This window comes from Peromyscus californicus, unplaced genomic scaffold (assembly GCF_007827085.1).
Source record: "Peromyscus californicus insignis strain IS unplaced genomic scaffold, ASM782708v3 Scaffold_16__1_contigs__length_79575227, whole genome shotgun sequence".
In the NCBI taxonomy this organism is placed as follows: Eukaryota; Metazoa; Chordata; class Mammalia; order Rodentia; family Cricetidae; genus Peromyscus; species Peromyscus californicus.
In genome coordinates, this window is record NW_026294458.1 from 40,007,266 (window position 1) to 40,033,696 (window position 26,431).

The 26,431-nt window shown below is 40.4% G+C and overlaps 2 protein-coding genes across 3 annotated transcripts in view; one reads left to right on the forward strand and one right to left on the reverse strand.

Moving 5' to 3' along the window:
• The window catches only part of LOC128112119 (transmembrane protein 45A-like), a 98,111-nt gene extending 76,477 nt beyond the window's left edge, over positions 1–21,634 (reverse strand). For both annotated transcript variants that reach the window (XM_052740913.1, XM_052740912.1), the window contains exon 1: positions 21,520–21,634. The gene's annotated coding sequence lies outside the window, so the exon portion shown is untranslated. The remainder of the gene's footprint in view (positions 1–21,519) is intronic.
• The window catches only part of Tomm70 (translocase of outer mitochondrial membrane 70), a 36,121-nt gene continuing 31,300 nt past the window's right edge, over positions 21,611–26,431 (forward strand). Inside the window, exon 1 of the mRNA XM_052740911.1 lies at positions 21,611–22,058. Coding sequence (XP_052596871.1) covers positions 21,726–22,058 — 333 coding nt within the window. The 5' untranslated portion in view covers positions 21,611–21,725. The remainder of the gene's footprint in view (positions 22,059–26,431) is intronic.

Consider the following 26,431-nt stretch of genomic DNA (forward strand, 5'->3'; position numbering starts at 1 on the left):
CAAGTAAACACAGAGACTTATATTGCTTACAAACTATATGGCCGTGGCAGGCTTCTTGCTAACTGTTCTTATAGCTTAAATTAATCCATTTCCATAAATCTATACCTTGCCACGTGGCTCGTGGCTTACCGGCATCTTCACATGCTGCTTGTCATGGCAGCGGCTGGCAGTCTCTCCTTCCGCCTTCCTGTTCTCTCTGTTAGTCCCGCCTATACTTCCTGCCTGGCCACTAGCCAATCAGTGTTTTATTTATTGACCAATCAGAGCAATTTGGCATACAGACCATCCCACAGCACCAACTGGTAGTTAATGGTTGCCAGGGAGGAAGGAATCATTTTCCTCAGTGGTTGCACCATTGAGGAGTCATCCATTCTCCAATAAATATTAATAATAAATAAATAACCCCCTTCCCATGCTCATGTAACCTTAAATAAACTAAATGGATCACACAAAAAAACATGAAAGTAAGAAGGAGTTTGTTGGGGGAAAGGAGGTTCAATAGGAATAGAAAGAGGATAAGCGAAAATAATAGGAGATAGAAGTTATCAAAATACAACAAAATTGCCAAAGGATTTTCTAAAATAGAAATCCATTTCTTGGCATGTAACCATCCTTGACGCTGTCACAATAGTGTACACATGTATGTGTGTGGTTGTACATTTGTCTAAACTACAAACTGTACAAAACCAAAAGTGAAGTCTAAGGTAAAATATTGACTAAAGGTAAAAACGAGGTGATAGTGTAGGTTCACTGATGGCATCAGCTGGACCACTCTGATGGGAGATGTCGATAATGGGAGATTATGTGGAGCCTGTGTGTGGAGATACTACCAGTGGTTGGGGTCAAGGCCAAGTGTTTCCCAGGTACTGGCTTCTTATCCAAGGAGATGACAATAAATGCTCCTACAAATTTGCAAAAGAAGCAAAACCAGTTACTTTATTCAGAGCAAAGCAATGCTTTGTACAGATCAGAGAGGGAGACACCATCAATATGGAGAGTGTGCCAGCCACATGAGTAAGAGTACTTAAGAACCCCAATTATTGTTTGAAGTTTCTTTTATGGAGTTCAAGACATAGAGATTGGTTACTAAAGGGCATCTCTGTTTGTTTGATAAATTAGGTCAAATCATTTTTCTACTGCACATGTCCCCATAATGCATCTGACTTAATCATATGCATGCCTAATGATGCATAGGCATAAGATGTTAAAAAGAAGAGTCTTCCTAAAAGTTTACTAGATATCATAATTTTGTTTTATTACACAGGCATTTCAAAGCAGTTCTGGCCAAACTGATCCTTTTATTATTTATACTTGAGTACGCTGGGAATACATTCGAGTAGAAACTATCTAAATCTGATGTTTATTGGAAGCTAGGAGACTTAACCTACTGTTCAGAGTTAGCAGTGCTAATGCAGACAGAGGTTTCAGAGAGTTCTGAGATTGCTAGGTGCACTGTTTAGAGAGAGGAGTGTGTATATCCATAGCATGTACAGGTGAAGAAATTGAACTGCCAAGTGCATTATTAAAAGAGGGGAGGGTATAACCAAAAACAAATAGGGTCTCAGGATACTGAACTGTCTCTTATTCTTTCTTGACTGGAATTATGGCTAAGTGGGAAATATCTGTACCTGCTACTTCATACTGCCATAAATACAAAACTGATCTTTAAAAAAGAATCTGACAACTCTAGGAGACACCATGTCACAGCAAACACCTCGTTCCTCTGGCTCTTACAGCCTTTCCTCGCGCTATTACACAATGTTCCCTGAGCCTTAGGTACAGGAGTTGTTATAGATGTATCAGTTAGAACAGAGCTCCAAAACTCTGAATTTTGGTTGGTTGTGGTTTTTTGTAATAGTCTCTGCCTGTTGCAAAGAAAAGTGTCCTTAATGTGGATGGGGAAAGGTCTCAACCCTGCACAAAGAACTTCAGGCAATTAAGGAAAGCTGAGAGCAGGAGGGAAGAACACACCAATTGGATATTCACTCTCAAATGGTTAGCCTTGAAAACATGCATACAGTAATATTATAAAGACTGGACAGGTCATAATTATATATTTAATGTAAATATATAAAGAGATCATGAATTTGAAAGAAAGCAAAGGGGTATACATGGAAGGGTTTGAGTATCAAAAACATTATTTTTTTAAATTTTTTATTTTTATTTTGCAATGCAATTCAGTTCTACATATCAGCCACGGATTCCCTTGTTCTCCCCCCTCTGGCCCCCTTCACCTTCCCCCCAGCCCACCCCCCATTCCCACCTCCTCCAGGGCAAAGCCTCCCCCGCGGACTGAGATCAACCTGGTAGACTCAGTCCAGGTAGGTCCAGTCCCCTCCTCCCAGGCCGAACCAAGAGATCCTGCATAGGCCCCAGGTTTCAAACAGTCAACTCATGCAATGAGCACAAGACCCGGTCCCACTGCCTGGATGCCTCCCAAACAGATCAAGCCAATCAACTGTCTCACCCATTCAGAGGGCCTGATGCAGTTGGTGACCCCTCAGCCATTGGTTCATAGTTCATGTGTTTCCATTCATTTGGCTATTTGTCCCTGTGCTTTATCCAACCTTGGTCTCAACAATTCTCGCTCATATAAACCCTCCTCATTCTCTCTAATTGGACTCCCAGAGATCCACCCGGGGCCTAGCCATGGATCTCTGCATCCAGATCCCTCAGTCATTGGATGAGAGTTCTAGCATGACAATTAGGGTGTTTGGCCGTCCCATCACCAGAGTAGGTCAGTTCGGGCTGTCTCTCGACCACTGCCAGCAGTCTGTTGTGGGGGTATCTTTGTGGATTTCTGTGGGCCTCTCTAGCACTTTGCTTCTTCCTATTCTCATGTGGTCTTCATTTACCATGGTCTCCTATTCCTTCAAAAACATTATTTTTAAGAAATCTTTTAAAAATAAATGTGCTCCAATAGGAAAAGGGGTGGGGAAGCCTTGGTTATATGATATCTTCACCTTTTGATGGGTTGTACTCCTGCTTTAACTACAGGCACCCTTCGGTTGCATCACTTCTGTCCTTGAGTAAATGATTACCAGAAAGGCAAGAGTCAACAAAGGTAAGACTCCAGGTCATGGGATTATAAGAGCTGGAGCAAGCCAGAGTGCAGAGTGCACCAGGCACTCGGGAAACCATTTCTTTGTTATCTAACCTCAGAGAGAAAAATCCTGCAGTGGCGTTGTTGCTCCCACTTAGCACAAGGAAAAAGAATCTCTTTTGAAGACCAAGTACCTTCCCTGAGTTATGTGACTAATGACTTTATTATGATGATAAAGTGACATGCCTGAGCCTATGACATCTTGTTCCTCAATTAGCAACCCTGAACCTTTCATATTTAACAGCAGCAACAGCTTCAGTCTAGCTCTCTGTGAAACTGCCTACAGTGTGACTTTTAACAAGGTGCCAATTTTAACAATTTCATTACAAAAGCATAATAATAATAGGTAGGTGTTTAGGAATTAGTTTAAAATGTTTATGTGAGGAAATTTTTATAGCATGGTTTCATTCTATCATTAGAGCCGAGGGGACTGTAAATGAGTCATCAAGTCATACATGGAAACAATGAATTCAGGTGTTTAATGTGTTAAACAGTGACTCTTCCATAATTAATAAAGATAAGCTCAACACCATGCACTGGACATCCTTTTGGGAAGCAACATGTTTTTAAATAATCAGAATTCTTTTTCTGATTCAGGAAATGAGTAGGACCTGCTCTAACTGCTGTTGCACAATAAACCAATGCAAAACAGTCATGAAGACTCAATTATAAAGCATAAACTGGTTAAACAATGGATTGTAAGACAAAACTCCTTGCAGCTTATAATACTCAATTCTTTAGTCTCATTGAATCTTCTCCTACAGCATAGCTTCTTAAACAATCAGTCATGACCCCATACGTAGTCACACAACTTAATGTAAAGTTCAGTGTGGGAGCCCGTTCTCGGGTTCCTCGTGGCTTTACCCAGCAGGTCTGCATAGAGGATGATTAGGACCACGGGCCTGAGTGCAGGTGTCTGGGATGGTCTGCACTTGGCTGTGCTGGGGGAGGAGGACTTTTGCTCCACCCCCTGGCGTCTCTATAAAAACCCTGGGGCAGAGACAGTCAGGGCCCGTTGGAATAGGTTCCAGGCCCTCTCGAGGCTATCCTTTATTTTCTATCTGTTTATCTCCGCGATATTCTCTGCAATAAATCCTTCTATCTAATATTTCCTGCTGCTCGCACTCAAGAAAACTCTGGGGAACTGTGGGGGTGGTTGGGTAAACGCCCCACAGTTCAGGAGAGTGTTGACAATAGTAAAAAGTTTCTGAGCACACAATGACCAAAACTTAGTGAAAAATAAAGCATGAAATGAATCTGAAGTATTTCTGGTGGTGCTCACCTGTGTTGTATCACACAACTTCCCTGCAGTCTTGGTTCTTAACACACCAAGTACACATCACACTGCATGTGCCATCATCCCTGCACTGCCAACAAAACTACTGGAAGCACCTTAACTTATACACCGGCTGGCAGGAATATGTAAAGAAGCATAATTTATTTTTATATCCAGTCATGAGCGCCATGGAAAGGGTGTAAATCCCCTAACAAGAGAGGATATCCATTAGATATGTATGGAGAGAGATTGTGGATTAGCTGGATAAGTATTGGAAGTCTAATTAAGAGACGGCAAAGCCAATAGTCTTTTGAGAAGCAAGTTGTGAGGTTTTCAGAAGATATTTGGCCTTTGTAAATAGCAGTGGCTCTGGTGGCTGAGAACAAGAAAGGCAGGATAATAAAAGACATAATAGTTAAGTGGTACTACAGAGTGACCATTAGGAGTAGGTAAAAAAAGGGACCATGATATAGAGAATCAGAATGAATTTAAATCCCACTCCCGACACAGGAGCTCAACAATGTTGAGGAAGATGAATAAAAACAGGGACCATAACCTGAAGTAAGTAATGTCCCCAGTACAGGAACAGCTTAAGAAATCTTCCTAGAGAAACAGGCCCAGGATTAATTCCCTGAAATAGGCTTGGTCCTGTAGGACCAGTCAGTAAAGGAAGCTTGTAAAATCATATCTGAGAACTGAGAAAGGGAAGAAAGACTCTTGTCTACTCACTGGGATCTGGAAATGTTTAAGGATGGCTTTGAAATGGATCTCATTAGAAAAAGGAAATGGCATCTCAAACAGTTCATAGGAATGAACTTTTTTGAGTTTTAGGTGGAGAAAATTTTAACTTTCTTTGTTTAAAAAATTGTTTTCATAAAATATATTTTGATCATATTTGTTCATATCCCCCAACCTCTCCAAGGTCCTCTCTGTCTTCCTACCCACCCAGCTTCATGTGTTCTCATTATCTATCTATCTATCTATCTATCTATCTATCTATCTATCTATCTATCTATCTATCTTTATCTCTATCTCTCTATCTCTCCTCTCTCTCTCTCTCTGAAAAAGAAAATGAAAACTAAAACAAGCAATCAAAACTAATAGGACAAAAATCGGAAAACAAAACAAAGCAAAAAATATACACACAACAAAAACCCTTTTTGTGTTGGCCAACTACTTCTGGGTATGAGGCCTGCTCTGGAGTATGATGGATACGGCCAATGACACTCTGTTGAGGAAAACTGATCTCCCCTTTCCCAGAAGATATTAATTGCAAATAGCTTCTTGATTGGTGTGTGGGAATTTTTTTCTACTTCCCTTTCTCTGTGCTGGGATCTTGAACCTGTACAGGTGTTGTGCATGCTGTCATAGTCTCTATGAGTTCATATGTGTGTCAGCCCCATTGTGTCTACAAGACATTGTCTCCTGGAAATCATTCACAACCTCTGCCTTTTACAATCTTTATGCCTCCTCTTCTGCAGTTCCATGAGCCTTGAGGAGAGGGGTTTGATGAAGACATACCACTTTTATCTGAGTGCCCCAAAGTCTCTCAATCTCTGCACGTTGTGCCGTTATGGATCTCTGTATTAACCACCATCCACTACAAGAAGAAGCTTCTCTAGTGAAGGTTGATGTACTGATCTATGGGTATAGCAATATGCCATTAGAAGTCATTTTATTGCTATATTCCTTTAGCAGAGTAATAGTAGTCAGTTTTCTGGTAGGGTGCATGACCTTTCTAGTTTCAGGTTTTTGTCAACGTTAGCAGTGTCAGGTATAAGTTCCACTTCATTGGGTAAACTTTGAAATCCAATCAAAAAGTGATTGGTTACCCCATAACATTTGTACCACAATTGCACTAGTATATCTTGCTTGCAGGTCACCATTGTAGGTTGTAGGCTTTGTGGCTGGGAGATATTGGTAATTGCTTTTTTTCCACCTGTACCATACAGAGTACCCTGAATGCCAGTCAGTAAAGGTGAAGCTTCTAGTTGGGAACCAGCTCTATATTTCTGCATTCCGTGACATAAGTAAGTGATGTATTCAGCAACAGGGCCTTACGATGAGGTTGTAGAGGGTAACCAATAGTTGGTGGTGTTTGGGGAAGCAGGTATATGGGACCATTTTGGACAACTACTCAACAAATTGTTAGTCATTGCTGGCACTGGAGGTTTTACTTGGTGGCATAAGATGTCTAGTTGGGGCATTGTCTCCCCTAGTGGATGATGACTTTATTCCCTTCATATATGTATATATTTTAGGAAGCTTCTATAGTCATACATATCTTTTCAGAAGGTCTTCAGTGTTAGCTGTCCTTCCCCACCTGCCCTCCTCTCCCCTCTCTCTCTCACCCCACACCATTTAATACTCCTAATTTCACCTCTGTCTCTTTGTAAAATCTTATTGTCTTAGCCCTTCCTTGGGAGATCCCCTCCAAACCCCTCTCCTTGTCCCTTATTAGCTACCTAATACCTGATAACCCACATATTAAGAACTTAAAAGCTAACATCCGCATATAAGAGAAAACATGCAATATTTGTCTTTGGGGGTTCTGGATTACCTCAATCTGTTTCAAGTTCCATTCATTTACCTGAAATTTTCAAAACTTCGTTTTTCTTAACAGCTGAATAATCTTTGAGGAAATGCACCATATTTTCATTATCCGTTCATCGGTTCATTGATATCTAGGCTGTTTGGATAATATCCAATGTCTGGATATTATTAGTAGAGCAGTAATGAACATGAATGAGCAAGGACTTTCTGATCAGGACACCGAGAGCACAGTCACTGGGGCCAACAATTAATAAATAGGACTTCATGAAGTTAAAAACATTCAGTACAGAAAAAGAAAATTTTCATTTTTCTGATTGCTAAGAATATTGAAAATTTCTTTAAGTATTTCTCAGACATTTATGTTTCATCTTTTGAGAACTTTCTGCTTACTTCTATACCCCATCTTTAATGGGATTACTTTTTTCTCTCTGATGTATTTTTTTTTAGTTCTTTGTATGCTCTAGAGGTTAACTCTCTATCATATGTATAATTGGTAACTTTTCTTTCCAATTCTGTAGGCTACCACTTTACTTGAATGATGGTTTCCTTTGCTGTAAGATTTTTAACTTCATAAAGTCCCATTTATTAATTGTTGGCTTTAATGCCTGTGCTATTGGTGTCCTGATCAGAAAGTCCTTTCCTGTGCCAATGAGTTTATACCTATTCTCTACTTTCTCTTTTGTCAGATACAGGGTATCTGATCTTATGGAGTTGAGGTCCTTGATCCATGTGCAGTTGAGTTGTGTGTATGGTGATAGAAATAGATCTATTTTGATTTGACCACACCATTTTTTGGAGACACTATCTTTCTCCATTTTTTTTGTTGACTCCTTTGTTAAAAAAAAAAAAGCAGGTATCCATAGGTGTGTAGGGTTGTATCTGGGTCTTCAATTTGATTCCATTGATCACCATATCTGTTTTTATGGCAATGCTATTCTGTTTTTATTGCCACTGCTCTTTAATACAAATTAAAATCTGGAATGGTGATACCTCCAGCAGTTCTTTCATTATTCAGGAGTGTTTTAGCTATCCTGGGTTTTGGAGGGTTTGTTTGTTTTTTGCATTTCCATATGAAGTTAAAGATTGTATTTTTCTTTTTTCTTTCTTTCTTTCTTTCTTTTTTTTTTTGGTTTTTCGAGATAGGGTTTCTCTGTGTAGCTTTGTGCCTTTCCTGGATCTCGCTCTGTAGACCAGGCTGGCCTTGAACTCGCAAAGATCCGCCTGCCTCTGCCTCCTGAGTTCTGGGATTAAAGGCGTGTGCCACCACCACCCAGTAAGATTGTATTTTTCAATTTCTGTGAAGAATTATGTTGGACTTTTAATGGGGATTATGTTGAATCTGTAGATTGTTTTTGGTAGAATGGCCCTTTTTACAATATTAACCCTACTGATCCATAAGCATGGGAGATCTTTCCATTTTCTGGTGTCTTCTTCAATTTCTTTCTTCAGAGTCTTAAAGTTTTTATTATAACAGTCTTTCACTTGCTTGGTTAGCGTTACTCCAAGATATTTTTGAGGCTCTTTTGAAAGGCACATTTCTTGATTTTTTTTTCTCAGTTTGTCATCATATAGGAAGGCTACCGATTTTGTGTTAATGATTTATTTTACTACTTTGCTGAAGGTGTTTTATCAACTGTAAAACTTTCCTGGTAGAATTTTTAGGGTCTTTTTACATATACTATCATAGTATCTGAAAATAAGGACACTTGACTTCTTCCTTTCCAATTTGCATCCCCTTGGTCTCCATTGGTTGTCTTACTGCTCTAGCTAAGACGTCAAGTACTATATTGGATAGTATAGAGAAAGTGAACATTCTTTTCTTGCTCCTGATTTTAGTGGAAATGCTTTGGATTTTTCTCCATTTAGGTTGATGTTGGCTTTGAATTGCCTTTATTATGTTGAGGTATGTCCCTTGTATCCCTAGTCTCTCCAGAACTTTTATCACAGAGGGATGTTAGTTTTGTCAAAGATCTTTTCTGTATCTGATGAGATGATCATGTGTGGTTTTGGTCTTTCAGTCTGTTTATGTAGTGGGCTACATTTATTGATTTATGTATATCAAATCATTCCTGCATCTCTGACAGGAAGCCAGCTTCATCTTGATCATGGTGGATAATCTTTTTTATGTGTTCTTATATTAAGATTGCATCTTATTAGGAAGTTTTGTATCTATGTTCATAAAAGATATTAGTCAATAATTTTCATTTTGTTGGATTTTGTGTTTTGATTAGTAGATGGTGCTATAAAAGGAGTTGGGAAATGTTCCTTCAGTTTTTATTTTGTGGAATAGCTTTAAAGTCTGGTAGAATTCTGCACTGAATCCATCTGTCCCTGGGCTTTTCTTGGTTAGGAAACTTAATTACTGTTTCTGTTTCAGTAGGAGTAATGAGTTTGTTCAAATGTTCATCTTGATTTAACTTTAGTAGATCATATATACATCAAGAAATTTATTCATTTCTTTTAGGTTTTCCAATTTAGTGGAGTACAGATTTTTAAAGTATGTCCTTATGAGTCTCTGAATTTCCTTGGTGATGTAATAACTCTCTTTTCATCCCTAATTTTATTGATTTAGTTATTCTCTCTCCAACGTTTTGTTAATTTGACTAAGGAAAATATTGTTGTTTTTTTTTCAAAGAATCAACTCTTTGTTCATTGATTCTTTGTATTTTTGTTGTTATTTGTTTCAATTTTACTAATTTCAGCCCTGAGTTTGGTTATTTCTTCCTATCTACTAATTTAGGTTATTGTTTCCTCTTGTTTTTCTAGTTTTCAATTGTATTGTTAAGTTACTAAAATGAGCTCTGTCTGGATTTTTTTTTTATGTAGTCAGTTAGTGCTATGAACTTCCCTTCTAGAACTGCCTTTATGTGTCCCATAGGTTTGGATATGGTTTGTTTTCAAATTCTAAAAAGTTCTTAATTTCCTTCTTGATTTCTGTTTTGACAAAATTTTCATTCAGTGGTAAGTTCAGCTTCCACGTGTTCGTAAACTTTCTGCCATTCCTATTGTAATAGATATCCAGCTTTAATCCATGGTAGTCACAAATGCAGGGTGCTACTTCAATTTTCTTCTATCTGTTGAGAATTGCTTTGTGTCCTAATGTGTGTTCAATTTGGGAGAAAGTTCCATGGACTGTGAGATGAAAGTATACTGTTTAGTGTTTCTTGAAATGTTCTGTAGATGTCTGTTAGGTCCATTTGACTTATGGCTTTCTTTGTTCTGGAAAAACAATAAAAACTTTATGAAACTGCTTCCATGTTAGAACATCGAATTTGGGGTAACCTAAATCTGTGTTTCTGGGCCATGCTTACTCAAAATGGCTCAGAATAAACAAACTATCTCTGGTCCGCTTTAAGACGAAAGCTGTGGCTTTTACATCAACAACAGGCACCAGAGTGAAAAGTGGCCAAGAGAGGCTCCCTTTCCCAGACCATCAAAATGTCATGTGGGATAGTGTTAACAGACAGGTAATGAAAAAATCACCAAAAATATTAGATACATTGTGGTATAGACACAGCAGGAAAGGCAGCAGATAGCAAATGCACAGCACATTCTAAGGGGGTGTTTCATTTTAAGGGTTCCTATCAGGTGGTGTTTCAATGTCACATTGCCCCAGAACAGTTGCAGCAACTCTTCTGATGACATAACAAGATAAGGGTTCTGCTTGAAAGCAGCAGTGTCCTTGCTCTGAGCCCAGCCTGTCCCAACGCAAAACAACCTTGATCTGTAGTTAGAAGAGCCTACAACAGCTACCTCTAAAAGGCTTTCACGTACAACATCAGGTCTCTTTCTGTTGGTCTGAATTTTGTCACTCAGTATGATGCTTTGTCTTAGCTGGAGCTGTGTGAACAGCAGTTCAAGGTAACTTTGATTACTAAAAATGAAGAAGTCACTACCTAGTAGACAAAACTTGGGACCTTTAAAGGACAACATAAAAAGACTTGAAGGGCTTTCACATGAATGAAGAGAGGGGCGGGGAGGGGCGGGGAGGAGGAGAGAACTGGAAGTACTGACTTTAACTTTTCCTTAACTAGTCTCTAATGGGGTCTTCTGACCCCATTATTTCTCTAGTTCCATGATAAATCAGTGAGTTGGGCCGCATTTCCTGAAACTAGCACCTTCTGGTTTGGTAGGCCATGTTGTGATTTCAAAGTTTTCTATCACAGTTGTCTTTCTGGTTATGACCACAGAAGCTTCTTGTCCAATTTGCAAAAGGCACATCAAAAAGCCATTATCATCACCTTTATACTCTTTGCAACAATGAATTAAAATATTTAAAAAAAAAAACCTCAGGATCTCCTCCAGAGGTCAGAATAAACTAGTACTTTTCAATTATTTCCGATAATGGCATTCTTGTTTTTTTGTTTGAGACAGGATCTCTGTAGCAGGAATCTTAAAAGTTCTTATTAATAAAACCAAACCTGAGCCAGGTATTGGGGTGAAATGCTGGAAGATCAGAGAGACAGAACAGGCCACAGCTAACCTCATCTGGCCAACTTCTCAGCTGATCTTGTTTCCTCAGACTGGAAGCCTCTGTGTCCTCATATCCGAATGGCTCTCAGCTGAACTGTTGCTCAAAACCTAAAAGCTTAACCAGCCAAATGCTTCAAGTTTCTGGTCCTCACGCCTTATATACCTTTCTGCCTTCTACCATCACTCCCTGGGATTAAAGACTCGCTTTCTGGGATTAAAGGCGTGAGTCACCATGCTTGACTGTATCCTTGAACACATGGATTTCTGCCTCTGGAATGCTAGGATTAAAGGTGTGAGTGCCACCATTTTCTGGCCTCTGTATCTAGTGGCTGTCTGTTCTCTGACCCCAGATAAATTTATTAGGGTGCACAATATTTTGGGGAATGCAATACCACCACAGATCTCTCTAGCTAGTTCAGGCTGGTCTTGATCTTGTGATCCCCCTGCCTCAGTTTCCCAAATGCTAGGACTACAGGCATGCACCACCATGCCTAGCTGATGACTCTTTTATCATCCTTGAGGAGAAAGATCTACCAAACAACCACTTTATCATCAGTCAGCCTTCAGCAATGTCTATTTATAAACTGCTCAACCCACACTCCTCTCGCCCTTGTCTATTTAAATTGGGAAACTTTTTAAACATTCTTCCAGGACTTGTGGCTTGCAGCAGGGTAGGAAGTACAGCCTACTGCCTGGATTGCCCTGCACCTTGCTGCCAACAGCATGTGGTGACATCTCCAGCTGCCAATATTGATGGAGTGTGACCCTCATGTTATTCCTACCAGCTGCAGACCAGTTGTGAATGACCACAAATAAAGAACAGATGACTACAATTTGAAAGCTGTTATAATGTACATAGACGAGAATACTCTTCTAATAAATTGATAGTGACAGAAAATCCAGATCCTGGGTCAAAGGCAACTTTTAATCGAAATATTTCCCATATACACACAAAGATAAAATATGTGTTTCTTAAGCACAGTTTGATAAATTTTGTGTATACATGTCCCTGCATTACCAACCACTGTAGGTGAGGACACATTTGCAGCATCCAATATGGCTTCCTCTGTCTCTTATCTAACTCACAGACCTTTATATTACCACTTCTGACCTCTGCCCTTGGATGGAATTTGGAACCTTGTGTGGTAAGCATGTTGTGATTTAAAACATGCTCTAAGTGAGGAGTGGCTCCTTAAGCTGTGCACACACTGTGGTTTATGCTGAACCTCCGCTTGTTTTCTGGGAACCTGGAATTTGGTATGGACTAGGCAGGTGTGTCTTAGCTGAGGCCGCTAAGCAAAACCTCTCGGGGCTGACCAAGGGTTAAACAACAAGCTAGTATTTTTCACAGTTATGGTTGCTGTGAGGCCCAAGACAAAGGCAGCAAAAGAACACATTTCCAGTGAGCATCTGCTCCCTGGCGTGTAGAGAGCCACCCTCTTGGCTTGCAGAGGGTTGCCCTCTCAGTGCATCATGCCAAGCCAAAGATCATTGTTCTGTTGCCTTTTCTAGGGGCACAATATGAGTCAGAGTTTTCTAAAGTATAGAACCAAAATAGTGAATGTCTTTGTGTGGTCCTTCCAAAGTCAAGCACTCAGCTGAATTAACTGAACAGGGAACTGTCAGGTAGAAGAGTTCCAACACACACACACACACACACACACACACACACACACACACACACACACACACGGGGGTGGGGGTGGGGAGAGAGAACGAACAAGGGGAAATATGAACAAATGTGGAAAACTGACTCATGGAATCATGGAATTTCAGAAATCCCACAATCTACCATCTGCATAATCTACCATCTCCAACCAAAACAGTTGGTGGAACAATTTTGCCTGACTTCAAAGGCATAAAAATCAGGAGAATCAATGGTGTAAATGCCAATTCAAAGTTAGAGAAGATTAGATGAGATGTTCTGGGTCAAGCAATGAGGTAAATGAGTAGGGAATTATGGTTCCTTGAACTTTATACCTTTGGTGTATCCAAGCCTCCAGTGGATGGATAATACATATCTAGATCAGGAAAGCAAGCTTCATTATGAAGTCAAACAATTCATATTATCATGTTAAATGTTCTAGATTATCTGAAGTTTGCAATAATGGACAGAGCCAAATTTACTCCCTTTTCTCATTATGTAGATAGTTTAGTGATTCAATGAAGCTGGATCCAGGCTGTTTTCTGAATTTCTGAATAAATGGCAGGACAGAAAGAAAATGCTAATCTGAACTTTTTGACAATTAGGGATTTTGGCCCAGTCAGAATATGATATTTTCCTGACCAGTGTATCCTTATTTTAGAGGAGCCTTACTCTGTACCTCAGGCTAGCCTAAAGCTATCTAACTTAGGCCAGTCTCAAACCCAGAGCATTTCTTCTGCCTCAGTCTCTCAAGTGCTAGAATTATAGACATGACTCACCATACCTAGCTTAAGAATGTTTTTCTGTATAAATTATCTCATTCTTTTGGCACTCCACCTTTCTAAGCAAAAGACAAGATAAAATAATATCTGGAAATCTGTGAAGTGATAGACTTCAAATGAAACATACTGATTTTGTTTTAAGAAAATCACTTTACTCTAATTAGCTCAGTAATAAAAATAGCACACAGATGGTTTAAAGAAGCCACTCAAACACTACCTTGTCCCCAACTCTATACATCTCACTGAACTATGAAGGTAGAAGGGCTATTTTAAACGGGTTCTGTGATAGCAGAAAACAAAATTAAATCCCAGAACTTGGGAAGCTTCATGGAAAGATGATATTCTCGATGTGCTTTCTCAAAAGCTCTTGAATACCATGATAACAACAGGTAGTGATATAAACTAACAGCTGGGCCTGGGATTACTTAACAGAGTTGAGGATGAAGCAGCAGAGCTAAGTGGCCCCCACTCCTACACTGACAATCTTGTTTCTAAAATTGTTACAGTTAATGGAATTCATTAAATAGCCTAAATACACAACTCTTTGCTTTCAAATGAAGTCAATACTGCAGACCAGTTTCATCCTGTAACCTGGGGTCCTACTGATAATAAATTTGATATAAATATCTTGTCTAAGATATTGAACTGTACTTAAATACACTAATGACTGAAACTCCCTATCTTCAGAAAAGACTGTCCACAAGAATAGTCATTTACTGCATCTCAGAATTCCGATAATAAAGCATTCCTGCAGTGATGTCAAAGTTTTTAAATTATAGGACTGGCTTAAACTGTTTATGTTACCCAATGTGATTTACATAGTGTGTTAATCAACTTTGCATGATATGACAAATTATCCAGGATAACCAACGTTATCCTGGATATTCAACCAAGGAAGAAATAGTTACTTAGGGCTTTCAGTCCGCTGTTGGTTGGATCTGCTGCTTTTGGATCTGTGGTGAGGCAGATTATTGTTGCAGAGGGCATGTTTTGGAGTAAATTTGCTCACCCATCATGGCTGCCAGAAAGCAGATGGATGGATGATAGATGATAGATAGAGAGATGATAGATAGATAGATAGGTAGATAGGTAGATAGGTAGATAGGTAGATAGGTAGATAGGTAGATAGGTAGATAGGTAGATAGATAGATATGAGAGAGAGAGAGAGAGAGAGAGAGAGAGAGAGAGAGAGAGAGAGAGAGAGAGAATCGCAGTAAGTTCTTCAGTGGCATAGTTTCAGTGAGACCCTCCACTTGAAAGTTCCACCACCTCCCATTAGCACCACAAGATGGCAGCCCAGCCCTTAACATGTAGCCTATGGGAGCCATTTAAATCCATCACATGCTAAAAAACTGATTTTCTTCTGGGAGCCTCGAATTTGGGTATTGCTATGTTGGGAGTGCCTTCAAAACTAGTACCCAATAAAAATTTGAGGTGCTAGATCTCTAATCCTACCCAGCAAACATGTTCCTTGATGTGTCACAACTCACTGCTTAAGGAATTAAGCATGTCTTTTGTGACTGGAAGAGGGCTCTTGGAAACACGACTGTTTTGCTCATGACTTTGCCTATGTACCTTTTCGGTTTAATAATTTTTCTTGTATCCTCTCATTATAATAAATATTAATAATGAGTTTGACACATGCCGAGTACTTTGAGTTCTTTCAATGAATCACCAAACCTAAGGTAGTCTTAGAAACCCTGATTGAGGAAGCAAAGGGAATTATTTAAATCTTTGACTTCTGGATTATTTAAATGTAAACATTTCCCAAAGCAACTAGATTTTTACCCCAGAAAGAAAAAGATTTAACGACAACAAAAATAAGAAGAAGAAGGAAGAGGAGGAGGAAAGAAAAAAGAGAAACAAAGAAAGGAAGGGAGAGAGAGAGAGAGAGAGAGAGAGAGAGAGAGAGAGAGAGAGAGAGAGAAGGAGAAAAAGATTTCGTCTACATGATAGAAAATCCTCCAACTCATTGGTTTCCTAGCTAAGCCCATTTCTTAGAAAATACATGCACGTATATGGGAAAGATGACTCCTACCCACCTTGCCTGAGCTAAGGTTTCTATAACAGGCCTGGAAGAGCAAAACTCAAGAGCAGCAGTGGTTAGGTCTCAGCATTGGGAGAATGGCTCTCCCAGCCTGTCTTGAAATCCAGAGGACACATTACCCTTAAAACTCTGTCACCAGCTTTCTCATACAGGGGCCTTGGACACTTGCCTGGGAGATGCTATCAGGGACACAAGATTCAGAAGAGATGCCCCTTTAGCTCTTTGGCTAGTGAGGAGACAGATATGTAGACCAATGCGGTAGAATACAGTTAGTTGGAATAGACCTATGTATATGTCCAATAGAATTTTGAAAAGGGCACAAAACTAATCAATGGAAGAAATATCAGATTTTCATCAAATGCTACCAAAGCAGTGTGTATCCACAGTTTAAGAGGAGGAGGAAGAGGAGAAGGCTAATTTAAATAATTTAAATTAGGTGGCCTCTATTCTGGTCCATATATCCATGGTGGCAGCACCATGCTGTCTTTATCTTTGTATAGCACGGTACCTCTGTGGTATAAAATGAGGTCAGATATTATGATGGCTCTAGCAGCATTCCTTCTGCTAAGGATTGCTTCCACTATTTGTGGTTTTTTATGTTTCCATACAACTTTTTATTGCTTTTCTAGTTCTGTGAAAGATGTCATTGGAATTTTGATGAAGATTCCATTGAACTCTCAGATTATTTTTGGTGATAGAGCCATTTTCACAATATTCTGCCAATACAGGAGCAGGGAAAGTCATTCCACTGTATACTATTATCCTTAGTTCCTTTTCCCAGTCTCCTGGCAAGTTTATTCCTGTGTTTTGTTTGGTTTGGGTTTTTTGAGGTATTGTTAATATGTTAGTTTTTCAATTTCTTTCTCAGCGTTTGTTTGGTATGTATGAATGCCACTGATCTTTTGTTTGGTTTGGTTTAGTTTGGGTTTGGGTTTTTTGAGACAGGTTCTCACTGTATATCTACGGCTGGGATGGAACTTATTATATAGTCCAGGCTGGCCTAAACTCACAGAGACCCACCTGCCTCTGCTTCCCAAGTGCTGAAATTAAAGCTGTGTAGCACTACATCTGACCAAACACCACTGATTTTTGTATGTTGATTTAGGATCCTGAAACTTTTTACTGAAAGTTTCAGATTTTTAATTGTTTAAGAGTTATCTCATAAATTTGTAGAATCTTTTAAATATAGAATCATGTTATTTACAAAGAGGGATACTTCAAATTATTTCTTTCCTATCTTCATTCTTTTACATCTGTGTCTTGTCTTATTTCTCTAAGACTTCAATTTCGAGCACTATATTAAGGGAGAGGAGTCTTAATATCCACCTGTAGAAGAAAGAAATGAGCTGCATATCTTTCACCCTATACAAATATCGATTCAAAATAAATCAAAGATTTTAATTTAAAGCCTGAAATGCTGAAAGTACTGGAGACACGGAGAATTCACTTCAAGTTATAGGAATAGGTAACAGGACTTGAGCAGCACAGGAAGTGTTCGAAGAGAATTAACAAACAGGACTTCATGAAATGAAACACTTTCTGGCCAGCAAACAATCAATAAAGCAGACTGCCTATAGAATGGGAGAAAAAAATGCCAAGTATACTTCAAACAAGAGATTAATACCTAGAATATAACTTAAAAAATTACACCTTCACCAAAACAAAACAAGCAAGCAAGCAAACAAACAAAAACATGTTCAACATGGTTAGCCATCAGGGAAATGCAATTAAAAACTACTCTGAGGTTCTACCTCCCCCTCTCAGAATAGCTACCATAAAGAGAAGACACAACATCCAATGCTGGGGAGAACATGGGAAAAGCGGAACTCCTATTCCCTGCTAGCAGAAGTGTAAACAAATGTAGCCATTATGGAAATCAGTATGGATATTTCCATAAAAAAATAGAGAGAGCCATATGACCCAGCTATACCATGCCTGGGCATAGATACCAAGGACTCTATAGTCTGCCACAGAGACATTTGCACATTCCTGTCTAATACTGCCTTACTTAAACAGCTGGGAAATGATAGCAGCCTAGCTATCCATAACAGAGGAGTGGATAATAAAAATGTAGTATACATACACAACATCACTTTACTCATCTGTAAAGAAAAATGAAATCATTTGCAGGGAATGGATCGATCTAGAAAATATATTGTAAGCAAGGTAACACAGACTGAGAAAGACAATATTGTCTTTCATATGTGATTCATAGCTTATAATGTCTCTGGATACAAGTGGGAGGTCTGAGGTCAATGTGGGTACAGGTTATGAAACTAGTACGGAGACCACTAGAGGAGAGCATAGAGGTTGAGGAAAGGTGGGAGGCAGCAAGACAGGCAACATCAAAAGGAAAAAGGGAAAGAGGCTGTGGAAGATGACGAGGGTGTGACCCCAGGCACGGGGGAGATGACAGAGGAGGCGAATAAATACATATACGTGTAAGTTTTGTGTGGGAAAAAAAATGTTATAATTAAACCCAGTATCCTAATTTTAAAACTTTTAAATAAAAAAAATTGAAATTTATTTAGATGGAAACACAAAATAAAGACAGGCAAAAATAGTCACAAACCATGCATTCAGGAGAGGACTAGTATCTAGAATCCATATACATTTTCAAAATTCAACATTGAAAAAAAACAAAGAATTTAATTATAAAATAAGCCAAATCCATGAAAGAAGGTTGGTTTTTTTTTTTTAAAAAACTGAGAAAGATAAATAAATGGAAAATACGTTCATGAAAAGGTAGCTCTCAACATTAGTTACTAAATAAAGGAGAATTAAAAGCATAAAGTGGCTGGAGAGATGACTCAGTCATTAGAGTGCTTGGTACACAAACACTAGGACCTGAGTTTGGGTCTTTGGCACCTACATGGTAATAGAAAGCTGGGCATGCAAGCCTGCAAGCCTAGCTCTGGGGAAGCGGAGACAGGAGGGTGCCTGTGTCTTGCTAGCTAGCCCCTCCAGCTGAACTGAAGAGCTCCAGGTTCAGTGAGAGATGCTATATCCCAAAACAAAAGGGGATAACTTCCAAGGAATTATCCCCACACTTGATCTCTGCCTTCCACACACATGCCTGCCACCAAGCCTGCCAACCCGAGTTTGAAGCCTGGAACCCACATGGTTGAAAGCGAGAACCAACTCCTGCAAGTTGTCCTCTGACCTACACGTGTGTGCCGTGGCACTTGAATGTCCACACACAGGCAAACTAAACAACAACAACAAAAAATGTAATTAGATTTTTTCCCCCAAAATAACAGTCAAGTACAAGGCAGCATTTCTACACTTCCAAAAGATACCAATTCTCAAGAGTGGCAATGAACTAAGTCACTAAGGATGAAAAGATCTTATAAACCTGTGAGTGGGCCTAAACGTGGCAAACGAGTGCATAAATTATACACGAGTTATCAGTCACAGGGGAAGAGGGGGAAGTTGGGTTACTATTCACGGCTCCTTGCAGACAAATGCAGAGGTTGCCTCTGACAGCAGAATGAGCTGCCAGTTGATTGAATCATGACATGACAGTCCCCTGACAAGTAAAGTAGTACCACCTACTCAACTGAAGATTGGATGGAAGTTTAATGAGGTAGAAATCATCAGGACCAAGAGACAATTATCAGGAAGGCTCGGGAAAATGGGGATTCTACATAAGTAGGATATGAAGCACAATGCAATCAGGTCCCACTGGAAGCAGCTGTAGTGAAGGTGCAGGGCAGGGACCACAGCACAATGAAGTCTGGAACTAGCAGTGATGGGGGTGGTTGTGAGGGAAAAGGGCTATCTGGGGTACAGCCATAGCAACTGAGTTGATTCCTACCTGATACCAGTATTAGTGGTGGTCGGAACATTGGCGCTGGACTGGCAAGGATCATAGAAAAGCTGGAGCAGCCAGGAACTTGTTCATTAAATATTTTATCAACCCTTTCTCCTGTATCAACTGTTTCAGGCATTGTGTTGGGAGGATAAATAAACTAACAAGTACCCATCATATATCTAATTTGGTAACAAGTTCAGGAGTACAAAGGTTACTATATCATGATCCCCACTCTTCAAGGAGTCAGAATGAGCTGAGTAGCCGATATAAGAACAAATAACTATGGTGATACGGTATTAGTGGGAAAGAAACATAAACTGTCATCTGATGGTGTAGTCATTTTGCTGGTGCTATAAAAGATCCCCAAGACCCACATGGCTGAAAGACAGCAGTGACTCCCAAAGGTTCCTACCATGATCCACAGCATGGATGCACCCATACACACACATACACAACATAAATAAAGGGGAAAACTTTCAAATATGTTTTAGTTCCAATGGCTTATGCAAACTGGGAACCTGTAATCCTCCAAGATATCACAGAAATATGTGAAGTTATAGGGGGAGAATCCTTTTGTTGTTGTTCTGAAAAAGCCAAGATTATTTACAGGGCAAGAGATTCTTCTTTTGAAGTTCTGGGACCAGCACAGTACCCGCAGCGATCTCTATTTGATCAATTCCATTACACTACCACTTTTAGTTTGTTGCTAGTAAAACATTTCACTGGTGCAAGAAAAAAGGCACAGTCCTTAAGTTTCAGATGGGGCCATCCTAATTTAATTAGCCCATGTTGGCACATCTCCTTTGCATATTCATGTAATGCTGTTATGTTGTGGTACCTAAAAGCCAAATGACCACCTATAATTTTTTTTTTGACACAGGGGTGTGCAAACCTGAAATGAAGAGCCATAGTCTGTAATATTTATTTATTCATGCTTGTCTTTTCTTCTTGAAAATAATGTGAATTCCAAACACCTTGCAATGTAATGTTCATCTTTTGAGACCTGACCCAGAGTTCATGAAAGAAAACAGATGTGACAAAGTTATTACAGATAAAAGAGTTGAATTAAAATATACTCTGGAAACGAGGGAGGAAGGTATAAGAAAGCTATTTCAAATAAGTGAGCAAACCAGAGTTCTGTGACAGGTACATGCGTTCCAGGGAAGGTTCTACCGGCTAGGACGTCAGGTGGAATTCCGCTTAAGACACAGACGTAAAGATGACTGGATCCAGGGCCCTCGAAGAAAGTCTCTACTCCGAAAGCTTCCTAACAGACGCATCGCCTTTATAACTCCTGCAGCCGGAGCACACAGGCACCCTCAGGTCACTTCCATCAGTCGACCTCCCTTTCTCCGTTCCCATCTAGCCTTTGCCCTCTGCCCTTGCCCCGGTCACTATAAACCACAGTCTGGATCCTGCAGCGAGATGAAGCCGGGTTGCACCGCACAGTGTTCTCACCTTTTCCTCACACATAGCCACAACCTCCACACGGGTCCCCAAACCCACCCATCAACTGGGCGGCCGCCCCCCCCCCCCCCCCCCCCGCCGGCCCATGACCTCCACAGTTCTTCTGCACTCCCGCCCCACTGGCAACGCTCCTGGGAGCTGTCCCTCTGCTGATCCCCGCGCGCCCCGATCTCGCCGTGTGCAGCCCCCCTCCTCGCTCCACTGGCGACAGTGCCACCCGTCCTTCCATCCTGGAGGAGGAGGAGGAGAGGTCAGCTGCCACCTAGGGCCTCCCAAGGGATTGTAAGCACACGGGAAAAGCGACCCAGAGCGCCCGGCTCCGACCCGGCCTTCTGACCCCGGAAGTGATTCTCCCCTACCCGCTCGAGAGGGGCGGGCACAGCCGCGGGTCTAGCCCGGCATGCCCTGGGCTTCCGGTGACCTCTGGCCCTTCTCTGTCGTCCGCTCGTGCTGCCTGGCGTGCTCGCTCGCGCGTTGCTTTCTTCCCCGCTCCCGGCTTCCTCCCCACGCTGCCCGGTGACCGTGGCGCCCGCGACCGGCGCGGCGGCGGCGGCGGACAGTCGTCATGGCCGCCTCTAAGCCCATGGAGGCGGCGATGGCGGCGGCGGCTGCGCCCGGTTCTGGAAATGGAGTGGGCGGTGGCAGCGGGACTGCGGGCCCCGGCTCGGGTTCGGGGACCCTGCCGCGATGGCACGTGGCTCTGGCCATCGGGGCGCCCCTGTTGCTGGGTGCCGGGGCCATGTACCTGTGGAGCCGAAGGCGGAGGCGCAAGGAGGCGGGAGGCCGGGGCGACGCCAGCGGCCTGAAGCGCAACAGCGAACGGAAGACCCCGGAGGGCAGGGCCAGTCCGGCCCTGGGCAGCGGCCACCCCGACGGTTCTGGTGACACCCTGGAAATGGTGAGAAGCCTCCCGGGCCGCAGAGGTGGAAACGAGCGGATGCAGCTTTTCCTTGACCCGTTATGCGGGTGAGGGGCCCTCCCACCGGTCGGAAACTGCCGAGTGGCCGCAGAGGACCTGAGAGTCGTTCCTGGTTGCCTTTATAGGGAGTGGAGTAGCAGCTCCTGGCAGGCTAGCTTAGAGATTTTTCTTGAACCATTTCCTTTGGGATCCAGCAGGATCTTTGCGTTTCTTCTCAGTGACACAGCATTTATCCCTAGTGGTGTAGGTATGGGAAACACGTACCAATATAATAATTCTATTAAGCGAAGAAAGGTAAATTTCACGAGCGATTGGAGTTGTGACGTGATTTGTTCCTGTGATTCCCAAGGCCAGAACTTACTAAGAACCGTTTAATAACTAACTAACGAGCCATTCCTCTTTTGGAAGGGGGAGTTGAGCAGCTACGGGACAAAATTGGAAAAATTCGTTAGGTAGCTTTGTATATAGGAAATAAGCCAGTTTCTAAGGAGTAAAGTAGTGATCCCCCCCCCCCCCACACACACACACGCACATACTTGGGCTGAAAGCATCTTAAAATTTTCTATTTCACTTGCATGTATACATGTGTCCAAGCCTGATATGTCTGGTAAAGAGTCTCTGGTGTTAGAACAAGCATTGGAGTGATGAATTGCTTTGATCTGGTGATCTATTAAATCTTTTTGACAAATCTGACATCTGTGCGGAGAATTGGCATGGCCTGAGATTGAGTGAGGTAAGGGACTTTATCTGGATCTGGAGTTATATGGTGGTATTACCAGAGTAAATCGAGTTCAGAGAGACTTACCAGTAATAATTCAGTAAATTCTTTATACACGTGCAACCTATATACACTTATGGTCCTGAGAAAAATTGTGTACAGTTAAATGAATGACAGTCATTTTCATTCTACCCTGACTGAAGACCCATTTTATTGATTTTATTGTTTTAGTCAGTAGCTTCGGGAGAAGTTTTGATACATGACTATAGCGGTAGTGCTTACCGTGTGTGACTCACTGTACGAGTCCCGAAAGAAAGCCGCTTGCTCTCTCCTATGGGGAAATAGTCTATTTCTAACTGGAAATTACTATGTTGGAGGGAACCGTGATCTTTAAGAACTGAGATGTCATTCGAGATTGGCCTGTGGAGCGTTGGTGAGCCCACTTTATCTCACTGGCGTCCTAGTAGGCTAGGAGGATTAAAATATTAAGCCCCTTCTATTTCATCCAGCACTAACAATGTTAAACCAAAGTTGTAACATTTAGGATGAAAGCCTGGGCACTGGCTGTGCAAACTGTGCTGGACTACCAACCCCAAGAAGCCAGTTTCAGAGATAAGTAATGGTAAAAAGCAGAGGTTTATTTAGTGTGGCCGCCTGGAAAGAGGGACAGGTAGAAGATTCCAGTAACCCCCAAGTTTGTCTTTAGGCTGCTCACAAGAACTTAAGGTTTAAGAAGAGAAAGAATCAGGCCAGAGATATGTATAGTTAAGCAGCTCTGGTCAAGAAGTGATATGGTTGACCTTTGTCTCCAATCTGATCCTGCAAGGGGAGTTGGGAGGGCTGGGTGAAGGGCTCCTAAGAGGATTAATTTGGTTCCTTCAAGATGATTACTGTGTTCCAGGATGTGGACTCCAGGATAATTACCCTCATCTGAAGGGTGCTCTGCTCTCTGAAGTTTTGTTCTTACTGGAGTCCAAGGTGACTTGAGGAAAAAGGTTAAGGACAATGAAACCGCTGCCTTTAGTTAGACTGAATGTGACAGACACAAAATGAATGCTGGGATGTTAGACTTTTATTTTTTTGGGCCAAAGTGAAGTTGCAAGCATATTTTTAGCAAAGGCCTCTTCTAAGTGCTTGTTTCTGGTATCCTTTTACTGTTGATTTGGAAAGAATTAGTAAATTCTCTTTCAGAATTTAGATTTTTTAATTCTCTTTTCAGTTTTGCAGCATTGTCTACAGCCAATGATGTTCATATTTTATAAGTGGTTTATAGTTGATTTTTTTTTTTTTTTTTTTTGGTTTTTTCGAGACAGGGTTTCTCTGTGTAGCTTTGCGCCTTTTCCTGGAACTCACTTGGTAGCCCAGGCTGGCCTCGAACTCACAGAGATCCTCCTGGCTCTGCCTCCCAAGTGCTGGGATTAAAGGCGTGCGCCACCACCGCCTGGCTGGTTTATAGTTTTATAATGAATAATTTTGATTGACCTGACTTCTGTTGAATTCTCTGTGTAACTTGGACTGCTTTAAAATGATTATTATGTTTGCTCCAAAATAAAACTGAGCAAAACACTTGCATATACCATTTTCTTACTCCACCATGTAGAATTTAGAGATGTGTTCTTGGAATTACTGGATTATTATTTAGCAAGGCAACATTAGAAATCTTCATATTTTCTAATTGAAATGTATACTTTTAACTGTTGGTGACAATAAATATTGAAGACTATTTTTGTCTTTTAAAAATGAATTTCCTTAGTGTCATCATGAGTGTCTGAATGTAACTGACTGTTCATCCTAATTTATATATTACCTGTGGTTGAAGGACTTGCTCTGTATTTGAATAGATGAGCATTTGTTTTAGCTGAAGGAAAACTAGAAGGTTTCTAATGCTGTGTTATTTCTCCAGCTGAGAAATAACTACATTTTAAAGAGAATTAGGAATCAACAAGTATCTGTTCAGAGTTCACTATTAGAGTGAATGGAAAGCCTGTTTAGTTTTGTCTTAGGGCTTATGTTTGCCCAAATGTAAAATGAACTAGCAATATTACAGTGTTTCTGTCTATTGGATTAGATGTTTATTTGTGTGATGTGGACCATATCCAATTATCACTTTTCTGAGGTAGCAAAAACTTGGAAGAAAAATGTAAAGCTATTCATGTTGGTTTTAAGTAACTAGAATTTCAAGATATCATTAAAGAAAACATCTGATGGTTGATAGTTTCTAAGATTGAAGTAAAGTATGAAACCATATTCCATTTAAGCAGTTGTAAAATTTACCAGTGTTCCATGTTGCTCCAGTTTTTTCAGACTTGAATTACAGGTTTTCAAAATTGGAAGATTTCTTATTTTATTCATGACACTTCATGCTCTAGATTTGATCTACCTCAAAGGACTAACAAATACACACTAAACCTGGTATCCTAATGCACTAATAAATATGCATTAGTTTAAGAGCAGTGTTGATTTCATAAATTTATTGATTTCATAATAATTTTGTATTCAGTTATGCTTTAAATCCAATGATAAGAGAAAGTAGCCATTGTGATAGTCAAGATTTTTAGCCGTACAAATATTATACCACATAAAGTATTAGGGAACCACAGATCTATGCCAGAATAGTATTTAAACATGTTAGTGAAGGGTTAAGATTGTTTGCTGTCATAATCTTCCTTGAAATGAAATGATTCTCTTTTCCTAAACGATGTTTCTAGTTTATTTCTTTAGTCTTTTTTATTTTTACTTATGTGTTTGTGTGTGTACAAGTATGGTTATGTGCACCTGAGTGAAGGTGCTCCTGGAGACCAGAGGCATCAGATTCCCCTGGAGCTGAGGTTAGAGGTGTTTGTGAGCCACCTAACATGGATGCTGTCTCCTCCTCCACCACCACCATCTCTTTCTGTCTGTCTCTCTCTGATTTTTTTTTAAAGGCAATGTCTCACTGGGTAGGCCTGGCTGGCCCTCAGACTCAGAGAACTGTCTTGATTCTGCTTCCCAAGTACTAGGACTAAAGGCATACACTCTCAGGTTTAACTCTAGTCATTTTTAAAGAAATTAACATGGGTTACTTGTGACACTCCTATAATAATTAATACTTTTCTTACCATTAATAATTTATACTGCCATTTAATAACATTTTCTGTTGATGGGACACATTTTCCCTGATTTTATTTTGTTTTTTTAAAATATCACTGATTGTTAATATTCTTTCCAGTCTCTTCTACTTTTTTCCTTTTAATGACCTTCAAGGTTCTGTTGTGAGAATTCCTAATTACTCTACCAATTCCATGAACGTTAGCCATACTTCTCACAAGGTCTAACTTAAAAGGAATCTTCATTTGTCTCACAAGTATTTCAGTCTCCTCTTCTTAATTACTGTGCCTCATAAAATGTACCAAGCAGAACCTTAGGTGTCATCACTATCTCTTTTTACCACTTTTGTGTTCTCCATGTCTAATCAGAAAATAAACCAGAATATTCTACATCATGTCTTAAATACCTGACTATTCCCACTGCTGTCATTTTCCAACTGAATAGCTACTATCTTTTTTAAAAAATTTTTTATTATAGTCAGCTCTATCCATGTTTCCTTTATCCATGAATTCAACAAATGGAGGATCAAAAATATTTGGGGGTGGGA